Consider the following 12509-nt stretch of genomic DNA (forward strand, 5'->3'; position numbering starts at 1 on the left):
TTATATATATATATATATATATATATATATAAATCTTAAATAATATATAATATTAATAATTTAATTTAAATAATAATATATATATAAAAATATAAATAATAATAATAATAAATAAAATATTATTATATATATATATTAATCTTTAACAATTATAATTAATAATACTAATATATAAAATTTTATTATATACATATATATATGTATTAACTTTTAAAAATAATTAATAATAATAATAATAATAATAATAATAATAATAAAAGAAATATTAATATTAAATTTTATATAAAGATAATAATAATTAACAATAATAATAATAATATAATTACCATCATATTATTATTACATAGATTTACAAGTATTAAGTTAGAATTTTCAGAGATTAATCCAAAATTTAACATTTCTCGAAAAATTATATAAAACGAAAAATTTTTACCTCGAAAATTTGGGGCGTTACAACTTGTTTTGACTTTTTTGCAAGTGTCCCTTTTAAAAATGTTTAAAGTTAATTTAGACTTAAGATCAAAACAATTCTAATATAACTAGAATTATACGTCTTATTTTAGTTTAATGAAATTAGGAGGACAAATAGGATTTAAGGTTATAAGGGAACTCCACGAGTAAACTTTTGTCAAAGGCTGAAGGTACTTAAGTTGATAGTTTACGGAACACCTCCTATCTGAGAGCTGACTGGAGATCGACATTGAATTAACCATATTTCTATTATTAGTATAAGAAGTCACTAGGTAAATTAAATGGTTTAATACACATACAAACTTTAAAGTAAAGTTTTATTATAAGATTTATAGTAGGAATAGACTTAATTAGATTCATTTAAGCCGGAATTTTGCTAAGTATAACAAACCCAATTAATAATACATTTTATTGGAAGAAAAATGGTATATATGATATATCACTTTTAGTTCTCATGTGTCTGAGAGTCCATACAATTAGATCGGTACTTAGCTTCGTGTTGTCCTAGGTGCAACCTCCCTTCGAGAAGTGTTTGTATGGCTTAATAATATGGTGAATAGGAAAAATGCTCAAAATAGTGGATATGGTGTCTTAGGTTAATCTTCAATAGTTGTCTTTTTTAAGAGTAGCTTGTCGAAGCATACCTCTAGGATATGAAAATGGTAGATCACACTTATGAGATAAGTTAAGATAGATAATGAATCCTTGACCTAATCAGCGGCAACTAATGAATAAAGGAATGTGAGGTTATTTTGGCATTAGTAATTAGTTATGATTGTCTTAATTCAAGGGAGGAGTAGTTGATCACCATTTTGTGATTGTTACTCTAAACTTCTGAAATATCATTACAAAAACTAAATCACTTGTTTAATAAGGTGTAAGACTCGCACCGAAATAAAAAAACAAAGAAGTAAAATTTGGTCAAGTGTTTTGAACTAGGCGTTTTGAAGTAAGAGTAGGCAAGAAGAAGGGGAAGACTAAGGTAGTTCGAAAGGAATATTTTTGAAGTTTAAGTGCTACTATGCAATTAAGGCATTACAGCGAAGGAGGACTAGGCGAGAAGAAGTAAGAAAAGTTCTTAGAAATTTACTAAGTTTATGAGCCACATGCAAAGATTAAGTTAAGCATATTTAGGATAAAACTTAAGCTTACACGTATACCATTACAAGTAGTAGCTGGCAAAAGGACAAGAATTTAAGGGTGACTAAGCTCGGTTGAGAAGTAGTATAAATAGAGGTTAAGGTCAGACCATTAGAAGGGTTATTTTGCTTATTTGAGAAGGAAAACTAAAGAGTTAAAATGCTACCATTTTGCCTATGTGAAAAGAGCCTACGTGAGAAAAGGAAAAAGGAGTATTTTGGGTTTAAGGCTAAGTTTGTGAGTAATTTCTTTAAGTATTTAAATGATTTCCAGTTTTACCTTCTTCCATGATTTGAAATGATGGATCTCGATGTGAAAATTTATAAAAGAGATTTATTTGGAAAGCTTTTATGTTTCAAAGCATGACTTGATTGTGAAATAGTGTTCAAACCATTAGTTACTTCCTTTTAATGAGCTAACTTTTATATGCACATAAAGAGTAAAGGCCACCATAGGGTGTACGGAACTACAAGGTGATGGGATGCTAGTTAATACGTCGAAAGGAGCGTGTTACACTTAGCAGCCTGGGCAACAAGGACGAATATGTATATCCTCGGATAATGTTGTTATAGTAGTCTAAATGTGAAGTTAATTGACCTAGCGTAGAGGATGATTCGGGATCCTTGGCGAAAGGAATGTTGATAACTAATGGGCGTTATGCGAAATGAATGTTTATATGTGAAATTGTTATGCTTTATGTAAAGATGAATTTATATGTTTTAATAGGTTTGGCAAAATGATGTTTATAAAAGATATTTGCGAAAAGGATTTATTAAAACCTTAATGAGTCCGTAGACTTATGTTTTCAAAACTCATCTTCCAGGAAGCAGGCGTTAAGGTCAAGTAAGGAGAGTTGAAATGCTTGTTAGGCGAGAAGGCTGCCAAGACGTTTTAGCTTAAATTTTAAATTGTTGTATTTATGTTTATGTATGTAAAGCTAACGTAAGCACTTAGTCAGAGATTAATAAAGTTTAGTTTGGTTTATCTTCTCTGTGTTGTATGTTATCACCTAAAAAGAATTTGTTAAGTGGTAAGTTGGTCAAAGAAAAAATATTGGACTATTAAGCAAAATTTAAAGACTTCAAGAGTGAGTGTCTTTAGCGTTAGACACGTCAAGGATACTCAATTCGCACCGCATCTCGCATGGCAAGTAAGGTTGTAGGCGGAACTAGGTGTGACATTAAGGTTCTTTGGTTGTTTTTTTTTTTTTTTTTTTTTTTTTGCTAAATTGATTGGATATTTTGTGTGATGAGTAAAGACAAAGATAACCAATAAGATCATTGTTTGTTCTTGTTTGCATGTTTTCCTCAATAATCGTACTAGAGATGTCTAGTGAGCGGCGCGGGAATGGGGATGCCACTCCCCGTCCTTGTTCCCACCCCTATCCCATTCCCCATCCCTACGAATTTTCCCACAGGGAATGGGGTGAGGATTCCGTGGAAAAATATTTTTCACTTTTTTTGTTTTTGATAAATAGATATAAATAAAGTGTGTGTGTATATATATATATATCTTGACTAATTTCAACTTCTCGAGGATGAAGCCACATTTATTTTCTCAAGATTCAAATTACATTTAAATAGATTGACGATCAAAGTTTGACTTTTCAAAGTCAAAAGTCAATATCTTGAATTTTTACAACTTTGACTATTTTCATCATTTTCGAGCTTCCAAGTATGAATCTGCATTTATATTTTTAATATTTAAATCTCATTTTAACATAAAGCTCTATCTATAATCTGATAACCATCAACGATATCACATATACTTATCAGTTTCTCTCTTTCACTTAATTCGAACAATTCGACTCATTCCATCATATTGTTCTAGGTTTATTCCATATGAGCTAGCAGGAAACCTAATGAACCTACAGATCATGGGTTCCAATGATCCAAGGTTAACTGGCTAAACTCTTTTAGAATGAGCTAATCAACATGCATTAACTAATGGATCATTCCACTCAAGTCTCGTAGTTGTACTCCTTTCACTATAGATATATTTGTGTCCATCTAATATAACCTGATCAGTAAGCTTATCCTTCACAAGTTGTTCATAATCTCGATTAGGTCAAAATAACTATTTTACCCCAAAGATTACATCTCGTTCCTTAAGACCCACTGATCCTCCAATGAATAATTGGTTTAAGGTCTAACCTATAAATCAAATCCCTTTTGGACCAATGAGAGGATGGGGCCCATTGTTCAAGACTTGGATTTAATGTTTAAGGGAACAACCTATCTACTAACTCTATAACGGATTCGAGTGAATATCATCTTATACCTTATGTCCCCAGCTATCTACCTGGTTTTACCTCTAAAATGGGAGGTTTATTGGGCAAACGCTAAATAGCTGCCCTCATCTATGCAGATCAAAGAATAATCCCATGCGAACATAAGTTCATAGCTAATTCAAGATTAAGATTAAGTTACTTAAGTCATCAATAAATGAAATAGTCAACTTTAAACAGTAAATAATGTCAAAACGTAAAAGTGATTATTTCATAGTTCAGTCTTATGTAAACTCTTTACATAGGATGCCCTCACTTTCATGTCTCTACTGAACGATTCAGGATCATATCGTTTGTATTAGCTACAAAGCGGGTTACATCCATAGTGTCCCTACAATAAGGTGTCCAACCTTATTCATATACTATAGATCGTTTAGGCTATATACTCGAATTTGATCCACTTTTATGTCTCTATATAAAGTTCAAGTTTTCTCAATAATTGTTTAATGGATCCAAGATTTAGAATAATTTTATCAATAACCAATTTATAGAATATGATTTATATTACAAACTACGAGTTTTAGGACATAAAATCCAACTACAGATAGAATAATTTTTTTTTGTTAAGACAACTTAAAAGTTCATAAATTAAAATGAAGCTTTTGAAAGATTAATAGTTGAAGTAAAATTACAAAATTTTTACTTTTAAGACCTCTTATAATTAACTTTTAACTTTTAACTTCAATATAATACCCTTTTAAATAAGATATACCAAAATGACAAATGCTTGAAACTATTTGAATGAAGTCAGTAAAGAACATGGTACCTAACCTTACGACTTTATTCAATTCACTTCCATTTAAATAAGTTGAAGTGGTGACCAAGTTGTTATTCTAATGTATATGAGCAGAGCTTTATAATATTTTAACATATGATCTATAGTACCAATAAAAAGAAGAATATGTTTTGGAGTTGCCTAGGTCACTAAGGAACCCAAAAACCAAGGAAAATTACAAAAATGGACTAAGATGGGCAGCTCCAACAAAGGCTTTGGGATACAAAAATAGTTTTGGAAAGTGATGCAACCATATTATGTTTGTCCTATTCATTGGGGGAAGATATGCTAATTAAACAAATTCCCCTTTGAAGTCTTTTTTTTTTCTTCCATTATTTTAGAAGGCAAACCAATTATAGAGAAGATGCCACAACCAAACACTGCTATTGGTAATCCTATTTGGATATGGTTTTCATCGCTAATTTCTAAAGTATCGTCCCTCCTTGTCTTAATTATAAATTTGAAGACAGTTTGGTGGTTTTAAAGTCTAGTTTGTATAATTTTATATATGGTTTTGGATACTATTTAATATGAGTTATGAAAGTTTAGCAAATGAATGAATTATATATTGATGTTAAAATTTAGGCAAAGAATTAACTTGACCTTTATATGACAAATACGGTGAATTTGTTTGATAAAGGGAAGAAGTTGACTTTCAAAATAAGAAAATTTACATATTTGAATACAAGATTTGAAGCGGACACTGAAGCGCCTCATTCTAGACAAGATCGTAAAACGACCAACCAAATATTGCAGAAGAAGACAGGTCTTGGCGATAAAGTTTGAGTTTTACTTCCTATTATGTTCTTTTTAAGGGGTTGGGGGTTGAAAGATGGATCAAACAGATGAAATCATAGAGACCACTGAAAGATAAATTCAGCCATAAAAGATAAATTCAACAAGCTTATCTTGTAGATTACGAAGACATAAATCTAGAAAAGCCACTTAACTCGAAGACAATGACAAGTGCGAGTACCAAATAAGGTATTCGTTTTATTTATTTGAACACCATAGACAACCAGCATGATTTGATAAAGGCTTACTCAAGCAACCATGACACAACAATTGAGAATGAATGGACTTAGATGGTTTGTGCCGCCATCAAGACGCTTCCACTGCAATCGGTCAGCCCTTGGATCTGGGGTGCAAGTGTATATGCTCATGGAATTGTTTGTAGATGATTCTACGGATGCACCAATCACCAGAAGTTCACTCCCCAGTGACTTGAATGCAACTCCCCAACCTTTGTTTACAACAGCATGAACTGGAACTGGACCCAAGTTCTTCCACTCATTTCTCTCTTTCAAATACACTTTCAACTCATTTGAAGCCGGTTCGAGTGAGTAGAGCTCGTTGTTCACAACTGCAACAAGAGGAGGCGATTGAGAAGTTGAAATTGGGGTGTCTTCTAGCATATTTTCAATCAAATCCCACAAGTTTTTCTCCTTGTCAAAGACTTCGCCACAAGTGAGATGGTTTCCATCTTTGTCTCTTCCTCCAATGACATAGAACTTATTATCCATGAAGCAGCCCGAGCACTTTTTCCTCGACCGGTGCATATTCGGGAGAGGCTCCCATGATGAACTTTCAGGACTATACTTCTCTACAGTGTTCAAGACAGTTTGTCCATATTCCATCCCCATACCAAAAGCACCTTCCGTGCTGAACTCTAGAGCAATCCCTCCTGCAACAAATGCATCAGAACCACAAGAGGCAGATGCAAATAAACACCTTGGACTGATCATAGAAGGGCCTTTGGTCCATTTGTTCTCAACCAGCTGATACCTCCAAATGGCACCTCCTGTAAGTTCTCGACCAGTAACAATAAGATCTGTGCCTGCACAAAGTGATTCCTTATCTGCATCCAAAAAGCAAGTATCCGATGGTAGGACAGGAAGCCTACGACACGACTGAAAAGTCCGATCAAACATCATCCAGCTGCTCTCCCCACTTGCTAACATGAAAACAGATGACTCTTGGTATCCGATTTCTTTCCTAATCCTATATAGTTCACCACTCTTTACAAGAGTTAAATATCTCTTGCTCACACAAGACAACTTCCATTGCTCGGATTGAGGAAACCTAGCCAAGATTGAAAGCTCCAACTCATCAGCAAATAAAGGAATGGAATAATCTGCATCCTGAGGTTTCAAACACGAGGATTCACCAACACCACAGTCCCTGATGAATCGTGGTGCGGAACTACGGGGAACTAAATCCCCAAACATCATATCTTTATTCTTCCTTAAACCATTACACCTACACAACTTTCCTTTTCCTTCTTCTTTAGCTTTTAAACCTTTATCCTTATGCATTGATCAACACTGCAATACAAAATCAATAAATACAAACATATGCCCTTAAGACAAGAAACAGAACATGTTTCCATTACAAATATTCAATCAATTCATCAGTTTCTAATTCGAAACATTCCACCTCAAAAAGAAAAATAACTCCCAAATGCTAAATAATCAAAGAGAACTTACATAAAGACCAAAGAAACAAACTCTACCACAAAGATCCCAAATCACTTTTTAGTCAAGCAAAGAACACAAACACCTCAAGGGCCAGTTTTAAATAACCACATCCAACCGCCAAAAACAGATGAAAAATCCACCTCTAAAACAACAGAAATCAAACACTTGAGACAGTTTCAGGCTATACCAAAACACAAAACAAATCATTACAGAAGAAACCCAGATATAAAATCGAACCAAACTAAATTAAAATAAATCAGCGAGTGAAAAGTACAGAAGGGGTTTACCAGAAAAGTCAAGCAAAACGGAATACGAGAAGAAATGGGCAAAAGGGTATTCTGAAAACGAAGATGAAAATCAAAGAACCGAAGCGTGAGAGGTGGTAGGGATTAAGAATGGAAGTGGGGGAAGAAGAAGAAGGAGAAGAAGAAAAAAAATAAGAAGAAAAGGTGTAAAGAGAGATGGAAATGAAGGGAAAGAGGAGGCCATTAAAGCAAAGAGAAGAATGAGAGGCAAGAGAGGAGGTGAAGGTGGTACTAATAATGGTGCCAGAGGAACAGTATAACTTGAAGAGCACACAGAAGAGTTGAAGTGCAAATACAAAATACAATTTCAAAGCCTACTTTTAGGAAGGAAGCAAGTGAGAGAGAGGTGATTTGTTTTTGGGTTCAAAGAAAAAAGTTCAAAAAAGCAAAATTATTAATTAAAAATGGGCACTAATTGAAACGGAAAAATGCAATGGATGAAATTTGGACACCTCTGGAACTCCACTCCATTGGAAAAACAATATGATATTGGGTTTAAGTTGTTGGGAGAGAGAAAAAGGGGAGATTCTGATTTTGATTGGTTGTTTGTTGTTCACTATATTTGATAAGTGAGGGAACGAGGAGAAATGAAAAGGAAGAGAGTGGCCTTCTCTAACTGAGTGTGACACAAATTAATCAAAAGCCCTTTAAAAAACAACTTCCTTTTCAAAAACTCTTTACTTTTCCATTTCATTTGATGATTTAGGAAAATAGAGGAATGGGTTCCTACTCATTTCTACGATGGATTTCCATTTATCTGTTCCAATTACTCTTCCCATCGCCATCGCCATCGCCATGCACAATATGACAAAAAGGTTCCATTTTTATGACCCTCCAATGCAAGTGTTTCATATTCTTTTTCACCCTTTTTTTTTTATATATCAACATAATTAAATTTATTACAATCCATCAAGTTAAATTCTTGAATTGATTGATGGTTTGACACATAATGGAACTGGAGATTTTAAGTGGAGGGTAGAAGCATTAATGTAATTAAACTTAAAAATCTTTTTGTGTTGAGCTGTCCAAGCAAGAAAAGTGGATGCTTAACTAAGATACTTTTTGCCTAAAACATTTTTGTAGTGGCTTTACTAGTTGTTGGTCTACCATTCTCAATGTCTTGAACTAAAATTAGAACATCGGCTTACAATTCATCCAGTGTAGCACGTTTCTTATCTCATCACGTGTTTAGTTAGACAATAGATAATTTTTTAACAGTAATTGTTGAAATTAATAGTAACAAAAATTTGTGAAATAGATTGGTGGGATCTGATTTTTATTTTCTTCCATCAACAAAAAGATGCAACTTTTCCTTTTTGAAAAAACTAAAGAAAAAGATCCAAAAATCTGAGGACTTCAATATATTGTTTACAAGTTACAGCCTTACAGAAGTAGAAAAAAGTTTTTTTTTTTTTTTTTTTACCTAATTAATTATTCTTATTATTTCTTTCTGTCTTCGAAGTGATATGACTATTAAATGACATGAAAACTGACAATTTCTTCTTCTTTTTTTCAAAAATGACCTATAAATCCAATTGACCCCAAATTTTATTTTAAACCACAATTTATAATATTTAAGATTTTCTTTTTCACTTTATTGAAAAAGAATAAAATCATTCATCTGACCACTAATATATTGTCTCCCAATTTTTGTCAGACAAGAGTTCTCTAAACATTTTCCTTTTCATTTTCTCTAATTTTGTAGAGGTGACTTCTACAGATGGGATCTTTGTTAAAGGAGAAAAACTACTGGTTCCAGAAGATTTTGTTACATCTATGTATCTGAGCATTTATGATTTGGGTTGAATTGGATTCGAAACATTTTGTTAGACTCTATTAGTCCGGTTGTATATTTTTTCAACCTAAATAACACTTGTTGAATAATGAACTCAATCCAATCGATCCAACCATGAAACATTTGGATTGGGTTGGTATGGATTAGTTCGTGTTACATGCAAAAGTTTTTATATTTAATTATTTTCATATATTGAATTAAGATTAACAACTCAAACTCAATTTACATTATCAAAATTCTCTTTCCAAAGTAAAATTTCTTTTAAGTTATTAGAGAATAAATGAAGAAAAATATATGTATATATAATAGTATTTTCAAACATATTTTCAAAATTAATAATAAATTCGGGTTGGTTCGGCTTGTTTTTTATGAAACATGAATGTCCAATCCAACTCAACTCAAACTAATGTGTTATTGTATTTCTAGTTTTTAAGAAGTCAAAGAACACGATAACACATTAGGATATTCAATTCCTTCATTGAAAATATTGGTGACTCTACAAAGACAAAATGAAATTTTTTTGTTAAAACAACCTAGAAGTTCAAGAGTTAAAATGAAACTTTTGAAAGGTTAATAGTTGAAGTAAAATTAATTTCTTTTTTTTTTTTTTTTACTTCTAACACGTTTTATATTTAACTTAACTTCATATAATACCCTTTTAAATAACATACACCAAAATGAGAATGCTTGAAACTATTGGAATGAAGTCAGTGAAGAACATGGTACCTAACATTACAACTTTATTCATTTCACTTGCATTTAAATAAGTTGAAGTGGTGCCAAAGTTGTTATTCTAATGTATACGAGCAGAGGTTAATAATATTTTAATATATGATCTTTAGTAGGAATAAAAAAGAATAATATGTTTTGGAGTCGCCTAGGTCACTAAGGAACCCAAAAAACATGGAAAATTACAAAAAAGGACTAAGATGGGCAGCTCCAAGAAAAGCTTTGGGATACAAAAATAGTTTTGGAAAGTGATGCAACCATATTATGTTTGTCCTATTCATTGGGGGAAGATATGCTAATTAAACAAATCCCCTTTTGAAGTTTTTTTCCCATTATTTTAGAAGGAAAACCAATTATAGAGAAGATGCCACAACCAAACACTACTATTGGTAATCCCATTTGGATATGCCTTTACTCACTAATTTCTAAACTATTGTCTCTCTTTTTCGTAATTATAAACTTGAAGTCACTTTAGTGGTTTTAAAGTTCAATTTGTAGAACTTTGTATGTGGTTTATGATTTTATTTAGTACGTGTCAGGAAAGTTTAATAAGTAAACGATATTGGTGTTTAAATTATATATTGATGTTCAAACTCAGATAAAAAATGAATTTGACAGTCATATATAGCAAGAATAGTAAAATTGTTTAATAGGAGGAAAGAGTTTACTTGCAAAATAAGAAAATTTACATATTATTGTAGTGTTTGTCACAAACATGACACAACAAGTTGGTTTGATAGAGGAAATTAAGGATGTGACTTGCAAAATAAGAAAATAATGTATGCATTGGTGTGGTGTTTGCCACTCGTGTTCTAATGTTTAAGCTAGCATAACGAAACTAATAGTTTGTGAATGGATAACGAACTTGGATAAGAACAATAAAACTAATCATTTGAATAGATCGATAACGAACATGGATTAGGATTGGGAAACTAATAGTTTGTAAATGGACCACGAACTTCCTTCTTCAAGTGCTATCATGATGCATTTAGATTAGTGACCTATGGTTATCCCTAAGATTTTAGATTTGCTTTGAGATAATTTTTAATTCATTCAATAGTAAGACGTGTCTTGCTTTGAGTTTAGCTCGAGCCACCCTTGACTTTAGCAAGGTCAATCGCTTTCTCATAAGTCTATTTTGGTCGTAGGGTGCAACTTTGTGTTGAGGCATGCACACAAGACATATGTCATGTGCTATTCTTCAAGGCTTGGCCTTGAACTTGGTCGAGGCCAAACACGTTGATTTGGGTCTTGACCCAAGTTAACATTTCCTCATTATGGTCTTAGAGTGCTATTTTTTTACAAACCTTGTTATTTTCTTAGTCTAGTTGTTTGTGTCCATGTTTTATATCGATTAAACTCTTTTGGTCCAAAATCACTCAAAACAAATTATGAAAAGAAATAAGCTAAAAATGTTGGATTTTGTGTAGTTTGTATATGGTTTGTAGAATGTGTTTAAAGATCAATATAGTATGAAACATGATAGAGAAGTTTTATGTCAATGCAAGCACAACTCTACGTGGATAAGACATCATCCTTGATGCTATGTAGAGCAAAGGTACATAAATAAACTGAGGCCAAAGATTAAAATATTCGTCAAATTTTGATATGTTTGTAAATCGAAGGGTTCAAAATTAATATTAGTTATCCCTTTATATCTTGTAATTATAAATGGTTACAAAACGTAAATGTGAGACCTAGATCGCGTTCTAAAACTATGCGATAAGACCGCATGCGACAGGAATTTGCTGCATTGAGGTTGCATGCGATGAGAGTTGGCAATTGGACATGTTGTGAAGCAAACTGTGTAAGACATTCTAAATACGTGATAAGAAAGAACTACATGTTGATCGTTTGCGTTTAGTGAAGGTTGTGACGGCGAGAAGGAAGAAAACAGTAATTTTAGGAGAAAAGGATTTCAATGGATACCATATTAGAGGAGTGTATAAATAATACTCACTCATTTTATTCATTGGGCAAGAGTGGTATTTAAAGAGTTAGGTACATGGGTGGTTGTAAGAGTAAAAGAAACTGATTTAGAACAAGCTAACTAAAAATCTAACTAACAGTAACTATTCTGATTTTATTTCTAATAAACAATAAAAAAAAAAAAATTGGAGCAGAAGAATGGGGTGAAATCAAAAGAGACAAAAATAGCAGTCGTGGAAATTGTATGTAAAAATCGAAGGTGAGGCTTGAAGTACTACAACAATGGAATTGAAGAAAAATAAATTGGGATTTAGGCTGCAGATTTGGGATTTTGGAAGACAATTTAAAAAAAAAAAAAAAAAAAAATTGGGAAGGGTGGATGGAAATGTAGAAGTGGAAGGGAGTGAAGTATTATTATTGAAGTAAACATGTCAAGCAAGTAGGTCAATTGAGTAGCTCAATTTGCATGAGTCATAAGCAGCTGAATGTCGTAAGTCATGTATATACAAAGAGGAGCTTTGAAAAATAATCGTCAAGTTGATCGAACTATGCTTCCATTGTTTTTTTTTAAAGTAATTTCAATCTAGATCAAGAGGAGAAA

At 32.3% G+C, this 12509-nt stretch overlaps 1 protein-coding gene across 4 annotated transcripts; it reads right to left on the reverse strand.

Moving 5' to 3' along the window:
* Positions 1-5556: 5556 nt before the first annotated feature.
* LOC103491782 (F-box/kelch-repeat protein At3g27150) lies at positions 5557-8074 on the reverse strand. 4 transcript variants are annotated; one of them, XM_051086838.1, is made up of 2 exons: positions 7908-8074; positions 5557-6997 (listed from the first exon to the last, which is right to left on the reverse strand). In XM_051086838.1, the coding sequence occupies exon 2, from the start codon at positions 6986-6988 to the stop codon at positions 5717-5719; it is 1272 nt and encodes a 423-aa protein (XP_050942795.1). In that variant the 5' UTR covers positions 6989-6997; positions 7908-8074; the 3' UTR covers positions 5557-5716. The 4 variants fall into 4 exon arrangements, with proteins under 4 accessions (XP_050942795.1, XP_008450091.1, XP_008450092.1 ...); XM_008451869.2 differs by having other exon boundaries at positions 7438-8022; XM_008451870.3 differs by lacking the exon at positions 7908-8074 and adding an exon at positions 7160-7892.
* Between the last annotated feature and the right edge of the window lie 4435 nt (positions 8075-12509).

Source organism: Cucumis melo, chromosome 6 (genome assembly GCF_025177605.1).
Source record: "Cucumis melo cultivar AY chromosome 6, USDA_Cmelo_AY_1.0, whole genome shotgun sequence".
Taxonomy (NCBI): domain Eukaryota; kingdom Viridiplantae; phylum Streptophyta; class Magnoliopsida; order Cucurbitales; family Cucurbitaceae; genus Cucumis; species Cucumis melo.